The following is a 15,499-nucleotide window of genomic DNA, read 5'->3' as shown; positions in this document are numbered from 1 at the left end:
GGAAGTCCTGGGGTGCATGACCAGTTGCCAGAGGGCACCCAACTAATACCTTCAGGAGCTGAGAAAACCCCAGCGATTTGGGACAAAGCTCCCCCTCTGGTAGCAGAATTCTACTGTGGCAAAAAGGTCAAAAGTCAAGTAACTGAGTGGCAACATGAGCAAGCAAAGGAAGCACAGCAATCAAACCTTAGATTCTTTTTTGGGGGGCACAAAAAGGATGAAAGCATGGAACAGGAAGAAGACAACAAAGTCAGAACTCCTGCACCAAAAGCTTCCAAGAAAAATATGAACTGATTACAGGCCACCGAGGAGCTTAATTAAGAAGGATTCTGAAAACCAAATAAGAGAAGTGGAGGAAAAATTGGGAAGAGAGGAAAATGCCTTAAAAAGCCAAATTTGCCAGACGGAAAAAGAATCTCAAAAGCTCACTGAAGAATCATTCCTTCAGAATTAGACTGGAACAAATGGAAGCTGGTGACTTTATAAGAAATCAAGATACTATTAAACAGATCCAAACAAATGAAAGAATAGAAGGCAATGTGAAATATCTCAGTGGAAAAACCACTGACCTGGAAAACAGATCCAGGAGAGATAATTTAAAATTATTGGACTACATGAAAGCCAAAGAAAGAACCTAGAAATCATCCTCCAAGAAATTCTCAAGGAAAATTGCCCTGCTGTTTTAGAACCAGAGGGAAAAAATAGAGGTTGAAAGAATCCAGTGATCACCTCTTGAAAGAGATCCCCAAAAGAAAACTCCTAGGAATATTATAGCCAGGTTCTGGAGTTCCCAGATCAAGGAGAAAATATTACAAGCAGCCAGGAAGAAACAATTTGAATACTGTGGAAACACAATCAGAATAACATAGGATCTGGCAGCTTCTACACTGAGGGATCGAAGGGCTTGGAATATAATGTTCTGGAGGTCAAAGGAGCTGGGACTAAAACCAAGAATCACCTACCCAGAAAAACTGAGTATCATGTTTCAGGGGAAAACATGGTCATTCAGTGGAATAGAGAACTTTCAAGCATTCTTGATGAAAAAACCAGAGTTGAATAGAAAATCTGACTTTTAAATACAAGAAGCAAGAGAAGGTAAACAGGGAAAAGAAATCATAAGGAACTTAACAAAGTTGAACTACTTACATTCCTACATGGAAAAATGATCATTGTAACTTATGACACTTTTCTCAGTATGAGAATAGTTGAAGGGAATGTAAATGTGTATATATATATGTATACATACATACATATGTCTATCTAGGAGGGTATATGGGCATATGAATACATATATATGTGTACAGCTATACATAGACAGAGGGCACAGGAGCAATTGAATAGGAAGGGATGATACTTGAAAGGTGAAATTGAGAGGTGAGAGAGGAATACAATGAGAGAAGATGGGGAGAGACAGAATGGGGTAAACTATCTCATACAGAAGAGGCAAAAGGAAAATGGTTACAATGGAGGGGAAGAGCAGGAAGGCAAAAGGGAATGGGTCAACCTTACTCTCACTGAATTTGGCTTAGGGAGGGAATGACATACACAATAAATTGAGTATCTTACCCTACAGGAAAGTAGGGGGAAAGGGGACAAGAGGGGGAATGATACAAGCGGGAGCAGATGGGGGGGGGAGAGTAGTTAGAAGCACATGTTTTGAAAAGGGACAGGGTCAAAATAGAAAACAGAATAAGTGGGGGGGGGCAGGATAGGATGGAGGGAAATATAATCATTCTTTCACAATATATCTATTATGGGGCAGGGGGGAAGAAGGCTGCTAACCCTGCCTCTGTGCATCCACCACCAGAGAGGTTAAAAAAACAAGCAAAAAAATGCCAAAAGCTGATGAGTGGAGAGTCAGGTCACCAAGACCCTGGAATCACCTATTTGGTGAGTAGGCCAGTGCCCATGGAACTGAGTGGACTTTCAACTGGACGGACGCTCTGGGGAAAACTGGAGCAGTCTGGCAGAAAATAGGGTCTGATGAAAATCTTACAGCACATACTTGGGCTATAAGCTCCCAACAGGTACACACTTTGGGCAAAAAAGGACGGACACACACACACACACACACACACACACACAGACTCACACTCGATTATACATAGATACATGGATGTGAATGGAAAATAGGATCTTGCACAACTAAAGGGAGAGGGAAAATCCAACTTTTTAAAAATAACGAGCTTTGACTGTCTTGTTTCTGACGTCACCACAGCTTCCCCTGGTCTTCCTCCCCTGCACTTCTCGGGAGAGCAATCCTGTATTCTATATAACAAACAGGACTTAATTAAAAATCGGCACAGCCACGGGCCTCCCACCGCCCTTGGCACAGAGGCGGGCCAGGAGCATCTTTTTCCTTCATTGGGGCATTCTTCCTTGGTGACCTTCTAGCTGTCTGCAATACTTACATTCTATTTCCATACTGTTTTATTAGCTCGGCACCAGTCCCTGTGGAGCCTTCATCACCTACCTTGTTCTTAGGGCACAGGAGCTTTCCATGACTTTTCTGTGGGTCAGCCATCTGTAACTGATGCTGTAACTATTCTGGTGTACGTGGGGCCTTTCTTTTTTTACTAATGGTTCTCCTGGAACCTACCTCAGACCCAATAATGGAATCTCTGGGTCAAAGGGCACCAACGGTGGGTAAGACACTAGGCCCTACTTTCACGGCAGGCCAAACCACTGCTGTGAATGTGCTTGGTGAATACATGAAGGGCCACGGGCAGACTGGGCCTGTCCGGTGTCCTCAGGCCCAGCCCGCTACGGGTCCCCACCAAAACTAGATGTGACACATTCCCGGCCCTCTCAGAGATCACTTCTGGGGGCTGGCAGGCTGGAGGGAATGGGAGGAGGAACAAAGATGTCTGGAGAAGACAGCAAGAAGAAAGGTCTCGTGTGGCCCTGAGGAGCTGAACAAAGCCCTGAAGGAACCAGGAGCGCTCCATGGGCGGGGCGCAGCTCAGGCAAAGTGTGGGTGTCTGAGACAAGGGCGATGGAAGAGTCAGGCTGTAGAGCCTCAGTCGCCGAAGGGAGACGGGCAGGTGAAGGGGGGATGGCTAGGGGATGCTGGGCTCTGCTCTGGCCACATTCCAGCTGATCTGCCTGGGAAAAATCGAGGGAGGGGGACCAGAATGCAGAAGATGGACGAGGGATCCAGGGGCCTGCAGAGAACTAGAGATTCTGGCGTCTGGAGCGGCCCCCTCAGAGGAGGAAAAGCCCAGGGAGGTGTAGGAAACGAAAGTCATCCAGCCTGGAAGCGCAAGCACACGGACAGGAAGCCTCCTTCCCCTACTCTGGGCCAGAAGGAAAGAAGGAGGTCGCTTTATGGATGTTCCACATCCTTCTGAGGCACTGCCACGGCTTCAGACCTGGACTAGAAGACATGCCCTGGAGTTGTGGGCATGCTGAGGGCTAACCTGGGCCCCCAGGGCTCAGAGGTCTTCCCAAGACCACCTGAGCTAGCTGCCAGGGAGCGTGGGAGCCCCCCGCCATGGAGGTGGTCACTGCACTGCCCCTGCCAACCACTACGAAGATGTGACTTTCATCCAGATTCCCATCCCAGGCCCCAAGTGCACAACCATAGCTGTCCATCCTCCCACAAGCAGCGTCTTCTCTCCTACAAGCACGCTCTCCATGGGCCTGTGCCCCATGCCCCTCTGCTGCCTGGAACCCCAGGAGGGTCAGGGGAGTTGCTATGCCGATGTGGCTGGGCAGTCGCCTCCTTCCAGGGGTCCCCTTCCAGCAGCCTCGGAGGCAGCCTCAGGCCTTCACTTCCTAACGTGATTCAGATGCTGGCTCTCCAAGGGAGTCAGTGCCCGCCTGTCAGAGGAACAGGGCTGCTAGGGCCAGGCCCAGGCCACAGACCCCCGAGAGAAAGGAAACCCTTTCCGCTCCTCTCTTTATCTTGGCCAATTATCTTGAAAGCCTGGAGAGCTTTCTGAAGATAAAAGGTTGTATCTAGTGACTCAGGCCTGTCCACACGGGCCAGGAGGGAGGGCAGCACAGGAACCCTCGGGATGGGGCCAGGGCTGGCCAAGCCTCTCACAGGATGGAAGGAATCAAGGAAAAAAGAAGTAACAAAAAAATGCATCCTCAGAATGCTGGGGCACAGCAGGAATCGATGCCAAAGTCATTTCTGTTTTGGAACGCGGGGAGCTGCGTGCTCCCGTGCACAGTCTCCTTTTAGGGACCAAAGCCCAACTCACTGAGAAATGAACATCTTCAAGAGATTGGTTAGACCAATGTGGTCCTTTCCTCAGGGCTCCCTCCATCTGTAGGACAGGGGAGCTTCTGTCAAACTGTCTGGGGAGATGTACCCCCCAAGGAAGGAGAGCCACGGCAGCCCACCGGCACCCTGCCCCCAGGGGAGGGGACAGCAGCCCCCGACAGGCATCGCGATGGCACTTGTGATGCTGGGGTTCTTGGAGCTGCCCTCAGTGGCGGTAAATAAGGGTCTAGCTGACAAAATGCCATTCTGGAAATCATGACAAGCCTCTAACGATGGAAGCCTCCTTCCCCTTTGGAACAGAATTCCCTGGCAGGAAGCTTCTCCAACTTGAGGCCCTGCTGGAGGGACACAGAGCCCCAGGCCCTTGGGAGAGCTGGTGGTCAGCTGGGCAGTCTGCAGCCTCCAAAGAGCAGGGCAGAGAGAGATACAGGGATGGTGGCCAAGCATCTCCACTCCCTTTCTCCTCGCCATGGTCCTGGGTGTTTTCATTAGAATGGGAGCCCCTGGAGAACATCCCAGTACAAAAAGAAGCGCTTAAATGACGTTGACTGACTGACCTGAAGAGGGCAAGAAGCCAGCGGCAGAGGAGGCAGGTGCCAATGCTGTGAGCTGGGCCCCAAACTGGGAGAGGTCAAGAACTCGGTGCCAAGGATGAGGCAAACACAAGCGGGCACTGCCCAGCTCCCAGCCGGGGACTCTGACCCCGCCCAGAGAGGCACCAGCATCAATCACCTAGGGTCAGTGACCTTCCAGAAGATAAGGAGGGGGCACCGAAGAGGAGAGATCAAAAGACCTGGGGGGAGGGGCTATCCCATGAAGGGTCGCCTTGTTTCGAGGGAAACAGCTCCACAAAGAGAGAAGCTGGCCTTTCCAGGTGGGAGCCCTGGGACAGCAGGGGGCAGGAGAGGCCAGCCCAAGCAGGGCCCTGTGGGGGGCCAGCAGCCCAAACTGCTGCACTCAGTCTAGTTCCCGGATGATGCCGTCCAGCTGCAAGTTTGAGAAGCTGAGCCCAAAGCACGGACAGCTTCACTTCCGAGGTCACCTGGGTCTTCTGGATGAGATCTTGGGCAGGGACTTGTGGGCACAGTGCTTGGCCAGGGTCTCCCTGAGGGTCCGCTCAAACTCAGAGGCCTCAGACAGAAGGGCCAAGGAGAGGCCAGCTCAGGACAGGAGATGCACGAGAGTCACGCTGAGACGAGGCGAGGGGAATGTAGGAGGACGCCCCAGGCCTGCTGCGCAGAGACAGACACGGGACCAGGTCACCACGATGATGCCAACCCTGCTGGGGAGTGTGTGCAAACCAACCCGCTCCTGATGGAGACACTGAGGCTTGGAGACATTTTAAGCTCGACATGTCAAAGCTGAACTCATTCTCTCTACGCCTTTCCCTTTCCCTTCCTAACTATTACTGCTGAGAACAACACAATCCCCCCATCACCTGGGACTCCTCACTCGCCCATTGGCCAAATCCAATGTGTTGCCAAGTCCCATGCTTACGGAACATGTCTGTCGGTCTCCCCTTCCAGACGTCTCTCGTGGGTCTCCCCTTCCAGACGTCTCTCATTTCCCCTTCCAGCATCTCTTGCTCCCCTTCCAGACGTCTCTAGTGGGTCTCCCCTTCCAGACATCTCTCATTTCCCCTTCCAGATGTCTCTTGCAGGTCTCCCCTCTGACGTGTCTCTCATTTCCTCTTCGACGTGTCTTTTGTGGGTTTCTGTTCCCGATATCTCTCTCCAATGGGCCCCTGTCTTGACTCTGACGCTGACCCCACCCTGGTGCAGGCCCTCATTCCCCCACACTTGACCACAGCAATAGCTGCTGGGGGAGTCTGTCTGCCTCCAGCCTTTCCCCATCCGTCCTCCCTTCAGCTACCAAAGAGACCATGTCACCCTGCCCACACCACATGAACTCCAGGGGCTCCTTGGTGCCCACCACTCCCATTCACGTCGTCCACGCCCTAGATCCCCCTGCCCCTACCTCAGTGCCCACCCCGTGCCTCCTGACTGTTCCATCTCCTGGCTCCTGGCATTTTCTCCAGTGTCCTCCACGCATGGGATGCTCTCCCTCCTTTCTAAGACTCCTGACCTCGCCGATGTCTGCTCAGTCCCACCTAAACCCCCACCTTCTATAGGAAGCCCTTCTTTAATCCTAACACCTTTCCTCTGTCACTGCTAATGGACCCCACAAAAGTCTGGTTTGTGAGACTGCTGGAACGCCGTCTCCTCCATTAGCCTGGGAGCACCCTGACGGCAGCGCCAGCCTCGCCTCTGTCTGTGCCCCCGGAACTCAGCCCAGTGCCTGGCAAACGGTACTTAATAAGTGCTTGCTAGGCGGGGCCTGCCCAGGCAGGTCCTAGGCTGCTGTCAGGGAGGGCGCACCTCTGTGCTGGGGCCCCAGGGAGAGTGCATCCCCCTCCAGCCCCGACTCAGCTGTGACTGAGCCGGGAGGGGACAGAAGAACTGAGTCCCTCAGGGCAGCAGAGAGAGCCCCTAGAGCTCCAGGCCGGGCCTTCTAACCACCCCATGTCCACCACTGAGGGGCCAAGGAGGGAAGACCCTTCTGGGGCTGATTCTTGTACCCCAAACCTGGACCTTCTCAGAAGCTGTCCCTGGGCATGTCACTCATCCACAAATGGGGATCCTAAAAGCACCTTACTCCCCTCTGGGGCTAGAATCACAGTGGGATGCTACATAAAACTCTCTGCCAGCCTCTAGATGGAGGCGGCCATAGAGGCCGAAGGCAGGTAAGTGACATATCCAAGGTCCTACAGGGCATCCAAGGCGGAGCTGGCTCCAAGAACACCTTCTGAGCACTCTCTGCTTGCCTATGGTTCTATCACCTGGGAGGCACCCCTTCTTCCCACGGCTGGACGCCTGGCGGGGGAGACATCGAGCACTTGGCATGCAGGGATACATGCAGACAGGAGGGATACAAGCTGCGGGCTCCTGATGAGGTAGGGAGGGGGCCATTCAAACGTGGCCTCAGAGCTTGGGGAATAGCCACCAGGGCCTGCAAGCACGGTAGACCAGGAGGCCCAGAGGGCAGGCTGGGGCCCGGAGTCTCTAGTCTGGATGCACACACGCTCTGCTGCCCAGGACCCCAAGACATGGCCACTGACCTCTGTACAGTCCAAAGAAGCCTTCGTAGCGCAGCACCTTCTTAAAACAATCGAAGCTGTTCTTGTACATCAGCTCTCCCACCAAAGACCCCGTGGACCGCTGGTTCTGCATTCGGGTCTTCACCAAATCGATTGGGTAGACAGCAGTGGCCCCCACAGCTGCAATGGAGCAGAGATAAGGGGGGGCCAAGAAGAAGGAATGGGGTGAGGGGTTGGGGAAGGAAGGGGAAGAAGAGAAGCCTGACGGTCCCTGGCCTCTGTCCTGGACAGACCTCTGGGGTCATAGGCAGCTGGCATCATGGGGGGGGGGCACGCTGGGCAGGGCCTTATTTCTCACCTGGCTCAGCCTCCTGGCACTTGAGGGGCAAAGGGAAGGGAAGAGAGGAAGGAGAGTGCAAACACTCATTGAGGACTGACCTCCGGCAACGGAGCCCAGGGCAAACCTGTAAGCAGACTCTGCCACGTGGATGAGAAAAGGGCGAGGGTCTCTGGAAACTCTCTGGAGAGATGGTGATGCAGTGCGTCAGAGAGCAAGGGTAGTGGGCGAGAAAAGAGGAGAGAGCCAATGAAAACGTGAGCCACTTCACCCCACCCCGTGCCACGCCTCCTCACCCCAGGCCTAGTGGCTTCATTTTCATAAAACTCCTAATCCATGGCTGGGAAGGTCTGACCGGGGCCTAAAGCCAGCAGAGCTGGCCCAGGGCTGAGCTCAGCCTCCCCCACCCTGTGGCTGCTGGCCCTGCTGGGGACATGGACTAAACTTTTAGCTCAGGGACATATGTGGTTTTCAGAAAAAATCGGATTTTAGGTGACTGTAAAAAGCGGAGGCCAAAGGGTCACAAATACCTAGTGGGTGTGGGTGTCTAGAACCCTGGGCCTCTAGTCAGGAAGCCCCAAGTTCAAATCCAGCCTCAACTCCTGGGAGTTGTGGAATGCTGGGCAAGTCACTGCCCCTCTGCGGCCCCAGTCTCCTCAGGCGCTAACAGAGGCTGTCTTGCAGGGATCATCTTGGAGCCCACTTCTGAGCACTTCCTGGACCACCGGAGGGCCCTAATGAACGCTGGTTTCCTCCTAGTGAGGAATCCACAGGCGTGAGCAGGGCCGTTGTGCTGCTCTGATCTGAGACCCCTCAGTCCTCACGCACATTCTGGCTCTCTCTGCCTGCGGGCGGGCCACAACCTGTTTCCTGTAGTCATCTGGCCTGGACCAAGGCCGGGGGCTGGGAAACAGCCAAAGGGGCTTGGGGTTTGCAGCAGCTGGCAGTGGAGAAGGGGGTGCCTCCTGCCCTCTGCCCTCCTCCAGGCCCCACACTGGGTCTCAGCATGGAGGATCCCAGGAAGGTTTGGGCTTCCTCTCTGGAGGGGGGCCAGCTGGCCCCCAGGGTGCTGAATTTAGTGGGACCCTTAGCCTCCCATCCTGCGCACATAGCCACTGTCCCAGGGTGGGCAAGGCCGGAGAGCAGAAGGCCTGGGGCCCGCCCAGCCTGCTGTGGTCACACTGGCATCTCTGTGCAGACCCACGGCCTGGCTCGCTTTATGGGAGGTTACGCTCAGTGACATGAGGAGTCCACTTATTTTTAAGACACCCCCTGAATGTGACACACCCACTGGGGGAAGCCTTTCCTTCCTGAGTGCTAGTACCTGGAAGGACCTGGGGTTACAAAAAGGCAGCTCGAGAGAGAGCGAGGGGGGCCCCAGGCTTAACGCTGGGCCTGCAGACTAAGCTTAGGGAGAGAGATCCGTGCTGGGCCTGAGCGTCAGGCCAGGCAGACAGACCCGGGAGGAGGGAGGGCACAGGCCAGGCATGCCCCAAGGTTGTCAGCAGAGCACAAACCTGCCGCTGGTGTTCAGTCAGCCTGCACTGCAGCCGCTCCCCGACCAGGGGCGTGATCCTCTCAATGTCAGCCAGCGTCATCCGTCTGCAGAGAAGAGTGGCTACTGAAATTCAGGGGGGCCCAGAGGCTCCTCACAAGCTGCTCCCCCACAGGGACCCCTCCCTCCCCATAGACGGGCCCCAGAACAGCGTACCCGCGTGGCTCGTAGAGGTCAGCCAGCTGAAACAGGATGTCCACCTCCATGGGGGTGATCTGCCCAAACTTCTGAGCCGCCAGGGCAAACTCCTCTAAGGCAAAGCAAGTTGTGGGGGGAGAGTCCAGGGAAGGGGGCTCTGACATGCGCACAGCTTTCCTTCATGTTCCCCACTCTTCCTCTTCTTTTCCCCCTCTTAATATGCCTTTAAAAATGCTATTTATACTAAATGATGGTTTTCTGGGAAGGGGAGCGATCCTGGGGGAGAGGAAGGCGCCAGGGAAAGAAAAGGCTGCAACGCGGACTGGAAAGCGTGTAGGGCCAGGGAGGGGCAGGAGCTCCCACAACGTAAAGCCTGGTGCCACCTGTCCCTGGGGAATCCCTCATAAAAGGGGTGCCCAGCAGCTTCAAATCATCAAACCAGGGCAGGGGGGAGGGAGCTCGACAGCGGGAGGGCAGCCCCTCCCTCCAGGACAACCTGGGTGATGCAGGCCTCTCATCCAGACCCCCTCCTCCAGGACTGCCTGGGTGATGGGGACGGCAGGCCCCCCCCACTCCAGGACTGCCTGGGTGACGGGGACGGCAGGCCCCCTCTCCAGGACTGCCTGGGTGATGCGGGCCTCTCGCCCAGCCCCCCCCCCCCCCCCGCCAAGCACCCCCAGCCATGCCACCGCTCACCCTTGGTGACCTCGACATCCTTCCTGCTGCCCGCCAGTGTGCGGTAGATCTTCCGAATGATCTCCATGTTGTTAAGGAGAGAATTAAATCCATTGAAGTAGGAGAAGCTGACTTGGTGGGCTGTGGTGCCTCCCGCAGCCTTGAAGGGACAAAGAAAGAGTTCAAGGTGGGTTCGAGGCTTCCAAGTGTGTCCCTGGAGATCATAAACATGGTGGGCCCTGCCATGCGCGCTAACTCAACCCAATGAGCAACTGCCAAAGTCTTCTACAGAACAAGGAGTGCACCCGCGCGTGCACACACGCGCGACCAGCCTCTAGCCACGTGCTTTCCTGAAGGCCACGGTGCATGCTCTGTGGGAAGCAGGAAGCATAATAGATGTGGGCGCGGGTAGCTGGGCTTGGAGTGGGGCTAAGAATTTATAGAGAACCAGGGTTTTTAATGAAAGACAAGGGAGACGCATAAAACATCCCCTTAGGGAGGGAATTTCCATTTTGGAACATTCCATAGTCAGTCTCTCTTTCCTTAGGAAAGTCTGTCTTAATGGGGTCACATCAGTATTGATCTGACAGACGGCCGGACTGCATTAGCCAGTGGCCTGGAAGGGCGACCTTCCTGGAGGACGAACCATCCAGTACGGGTCAGAGAGTCTCCCTGCTCTGTCCTCTGCAGAGACGCAGGGGATTTGGGCTGACATCCAAAGCTGGCGTGGGCACTGGGAGTGTCTTGCCAGCTTCCCCTCCTCTGGACTAAAAAGCTCTGGGGCAGCGGCTGGGCTGGGGGTCATTTTTCATCCTACTTCCAATGGAGATGGAGGGAGGTGGCGTCCAAGCTGCCAAACCAGACCTCTGTGCCTAAGGACACTGATGATTCTGCCACTGAAAAGAGCCTCTAGCAAGGCGGGACAGCAATCATGCCCCAGGAGGCCCTCACTAACCGAAACCAGGCATTCCTCCACAAAAGGCGTCAAGACGTGGGGGCGGATCGTGACCATGATGTCCCGGAAGTCCATGGCGGTGACCCGCCCCGTGTGCGCAGTATCCCGCTGCATAAAGGCCTGCTTGGCATGCTCCAACTGTATTTCCTGAAAAAGAGGGAGGAGTGGAAGGTCTTACATGGCAGGCCCCTGCCACCTGCCTGGCAGCTCCGCCCTCCCACAACTTGCCAAGCACAGAAGCCTAAGCTGCAGCTCTCAGAGAGAAGCAAGGAGGAGGCTTGCTTTTGTATGCCCAGGGCCCTGCTCAGCACCCGACTCAACGACTTCCTGGATAAAAGGGCAAATGGCTGGATGCCAAACATACAACGTCCTGGTAACCCTGGCACACAGAAGGCATTTATCAAGGCTCAGGATTCTGTCTATGCGTCTGACACTGCCTGGCACACAGTAGGTGTTTTTGAAGGTTCGGAGAATTCTGTCTGTCTGTCTACACTTCTGACATTGAGGACTGGATGCAAGGCTGTTAGAAACAACACAGATGAAAAGCACAGGAAGACATCCACAGACAGGTGAAGGCAGAAAAGAGCAGCCAGGACCTCTACAGTGGGAGGGAAAACGAGAAGTCAGGCAGTCAGTCAATGAACGTGGCTCAGCACCTGCCATGTGCCTGGCACTGAGCCAATACAAAGGGAGATAAAGCCGCCCCCTGCCATCGGTCAGAGGAAACAGCCTACGCAGACATACAGGAACAAACTCTATGGGCATCAGATTCCGGCTGGGAGCAAGTGAACAATGGCTGGCCACCATTATTCAGCGCAACATCCCCTTAGGGAGGGAACTTCCATTCTACAACATTCCACATCCAGTCTTTCTTTCTTCAGGGAAAACCTCACTGCCCACTCCAGAACCTCCTAGTTCCCTAGGGCCTCCAGGAGAAAATATCAAGTGCTCTGCTCAGCCTTCCGTCCCCTTCCCATCTTCTCTTCCCTCACTGCCCAGCTGCCCCAAAGAAAGGGCGAGGTGTTAGCACCGTCAGACTCAGACACAGGCATCAGGCAAGTCACAGAGAAGCTACAGGCAAGAAGTCAGAGCATTCATGGCCTTAATTCTTCTCTGGGGCCGCTAGGCAGAAGATGGTGGCACATTCTACACCTGAGGGAATAATAGGGGTTGGAGGGCGTCCTGCCAAAGCTGCCTCCTCAGGGGCAGGCTGGGGCTAGAGGGAGACCCTCTCTCCTCTGCAGAGACAGTGTTCTGGGTCAAGGGACAGGCCCATTTAGCAGCAGAGGTGAGGAGAGCCCTGGCCAGGCCAGGGAGCCACTCACCAGTAAGAACTGAGTGAACTCTGCATAAGACAGACGTCTTTTTCGGTCTTTCCCAAAATGCAGCTGCACAAATTCTGAATTCCAGTTAAACGGAATGTGTTGGTGAATGGCGGTCCGTTCAAAAACTTGCTTTACATCCTCTGGAAAAGAAAGGCAAAGAGAGATGGAAAGAGCTAAATTAAACATGACCAATTCATAGAGTTCTCAGGTCTATGTTATTTTATGATTTTATAAGAACAAGAATTTTTTCACTGTACAAAAAAGCTTATAAATTCCCACTTGGTATTAGAATAAACTATTGAGCCCTTTATAGAAAAAAGGAAAACATTCAAAACCAAAAAAGGTTCTAGGAAAAAAAAAACCTAAAATCAAATAGGGCAACATTTATTATGAAACGATACCTAATCACCCAAGTAAAAGCAATTTCCATAGGAGTAAATTTCAAAATAAGTCAATCAACCAGCATTTATTAAGTTTCTACTATCTGAATAAACCTGAACATAAACCCTCTCTTCAAACTCGGAAGGGATAAGGAGGACAACAGAGGCTTTTATCTTCCTCTGAGCTGCGCCTACCACTCTCTTCACAATAAGGAGCCATTAAGCTCACCCAAGCCTCCTCACCCTTAAAAAACCTCTTCACTAGGTCTTAGCCTTCTCTTAAGCCAACCCCCCCCCCCCACTTCTGGGAAAGATTCTTACTGCAGTAAGTTATTTTTCTGCCTAAGGAGAGATCTCAGTAGAAGCCATTAGGGTATTCCAGAATGCTAAACATGTAGACCTGCACACGGCCCCGTGAGTGAACAGGAGGCCAGGGAGGAGTGTGCTGCTGTGAAGGGGACTGATGGGACTTGGGTGGGGGGGTGGAGGGTGTGCACGGATCAGGGGACAAGGGCAAAGGAAAGACCAGAGTGTCCAAGAAAATCCCAGAGTCTCAATGCGGGGCAACTACACAGAACAAAATGGGCATGTCCCGAGGAGCAGGAGGGGGCCCATAGGGAACACCCTGATTTGAAGGCAAAGACTCCAGAGAGTGGATAGAGAACTGGGAGACATCTGCAGAGAATGAGTGAACCCAAGGAGATGAAGATGTCCCCCAAATCAATGTGTGTGAGCAAGAGAAGATGCCTCGGGACATAAGTCTAGGAAACATCCACACATGGGGCGGGGCGGGGGGGGCAGAGACGCCTGCAGAGACAGGAAGGTCATGATGAATGGGGATGACACGCAGGACCGGCTGCTTCATGGCAGTGTGACAGGGGCTTAGTTTCATAAAGGATTTCTGCACATGGATGTGAGCCCAAATAATTTTCTTTTAGAACCATGACCATGCGTGTCAAGCTCCTTCAGAGACGCACAAGCAGATGGCAGACAATCGCAGCCCCACAGCCCCATCCCAGCCCCAAACGCTTTTCTTTCAGTTGGACACCTTGACACCCACCCCCAGAACACACCTGAGCAGCCCCTTTCTCTGAGAACTCTGGACATGCTCAGAAGCGGCTTCTCTTCTTGCTGCCCAGCAAGACTCAGAAAAGTGGGGTCTGTGTCTCTTGCAGTGAAAAGAATGGCAGGCTACATTTTAGAAATGAGGGACGCCTGCAGCCTGAGCCCCGTTCTGCCCCTTCTCTCCTCATACATACCTGTCCATGCCAGCATGTGCGGCCCCGACCAGGCAGTGTTTAGACGAGTCCTTTGGGACGGCCTCGGATCACTAACTATTGAGGATTAGGGTCGTTCCCAGCTTATCATCCCTACAATGTTACTGTTAGACACTGCTCCCCTGATTCTGGTCATTTCACTTTACGTCCATTCATTCGTACAAGTCTCTCCAGATTTTCCTGAAATCATCTTGCTTGTCATTTCTTACAGCACAATAATATTCCATCACAATTACACACTGCAGCTTGTTCAGCTGCCCAACTGGTGGGCATCCCCTCCATTTCCAAACTGCTTCCCAGAATGGCTGGGTCAGGTCACAACTCCACCAACAATGCATGAGTGTCTCAGTTTTCCCCCACTTGTCTCCAGCATTTATCATTTTCTTTTTCCAACATATCAGTCAATCTGATAGGTGAAGTGGTACCTCAGAGTTGTTTTAATCTGCATTTCCCTAATCAATAGTGATTTAGAGAATTTTTCATGACTATAGATAGCTTTCATTTCTTTGTCTGAAAGCTAATTGTGGAATGACTTGTATTTTTATTAACTTAACTCAATTCTCTATATATTTGAGAAATAAAACCTTTACCAGAGATACCTGAGGCAAAAAATTTCCGTTTTCTGTTTCCCTTTAAATTTTGGTTGCACTGGTTTCATTTGTACAAAACCTTTTTAATTTTACATCATCAAAATCATTGACATTTTGTAATGCTCTCTATTTTTTTTCGGTCCTAAATTCTTCCCTTATGCACAGATCTGACAAATAAACTATTCCTTGCTCTCTTAATTTGCTTATGGCATCACCCTGTACGTGTAAATCATACCCTCGTCTCGACCTTGTCTTGGTATACAGCGTGAGATGGTCTATACCTAGTTTCTGCTCTACTGTTTCACAGTTTTCCCAGCAGTTTTTGTCCATGAGTTTTCTCAGTGCCTCTGAAGGGGGATCATGAGCCGTAGCCAGTCGTCCCTCTTCTCGGTTTGAGAAGAGGAGCAGACTTGCCCATCAGGAGAGAAGGAAGGGCCAGACAGGGACTGTCCAGTGGAGATGTGGCTTCCGAGGGAGCAGACTGGTCCTGATGGGACCCCAGACATCAAAGTTTGAAATCCGGTTGTTTGCTGCCCCAGGCACACGGGTCTTCCTCACTCATGTGCCCACTGGCTGGGCGTCTGTAAGTGTGTGTCCATACACCCACTCTCCCCTACAAATACTGCATATAAAGTTAGAGAGCATAAGCCAGGTTTTTGTGAGTTTTCCTCCACTTGCTTTTGCTTTATTGTTAAGTGAAAGGCTGGATGTCCAAGAGTTCATGGAGTCACAGGGACCCACTTTGGAAATGAGGAGGAAGATCCCTCCAAGGATCCTGAGGGTCAAGACAGTCAACAGGTATTTCTGGGCACTGACTCAGTGCCAGGGACCATGCTGAGCAGGGAATCCAGGTTCTCCTCTCAGGGCATTTGCACTTAATGGGGGAAGACGCCACAAAGGAAGCTGCCAAGTCAGGAGAAGGGAGGGTGCTTGGCAGAG

The 15,499-nt window shown here is 52.8% G+C and overlaps 1 protein-coding gene across 1 annotated transcript in view; it reads right to left on the bottom strand.

The window, feature by feature from the left end:
- The window catches only part of SLC25A13 (solute carrier family 25 member 13), a 69,504-nt gene that overhangs the window by 21,170 nt on the left and 32,835 nt on the right, over positions 1 to 15,499 (bottom strand). The window contains exons 5-11 of the mRNA XM_069094480.1: positions 12,314 to 12,453; positions 10,989 to 11,135; positions 10,055 to 10,193; positions 9,377 to 9,470; positions 9,183 to 9,267; positions 7,767 to 7,848; positions 7,350 to 7,508 (exon numbers count right to left, since the gene is read on the bottom strand). Of these exons, the coding sequence (XP_068950581.1) occupies positions 7,350 to 7,508; positions 7,767 to 7,848; positions 9,183 to 9,267; positions 9,377 to 9,470; positions 10,055 to 10,193; positions 10,989 to 11,135; positions 12,314 to 12,453 (846 nt within the window). The remainder of the gene's footprint in view (positions 1 to 7,349; positions 7,509 to 7,766; positions 7,849 to 9,182; positions 9,268 to 9,376; positions 9,471 to 10,054; positions 10,194 to 10,988; positions 11,136 to 12,313; positions 12,454 to 15,499) is intronic.

This window comes from Petaurus breviceps, unplaced genomic scaffold, assembly GCF_028583685.1.
Source record: "Petaurus breviceps papuanus isolate PSGF00001 unplaced genomic scaffold, PetGlider_PUasm1.0 218, whole genome shotgun sequence".
NCBI classification, from domain to species: domain Eukaryota; kingdom Metazoa; phylum Chordata; class Mammalia; order Diprotodontia; family Petauridae; genus Petaurus; species Petaurus breviceps.
The sequence above is the reverse complement of the archived record's forward strand: the minus strand, read 5'-3'. Positions and strand labels throughout refer to the sequence as shown.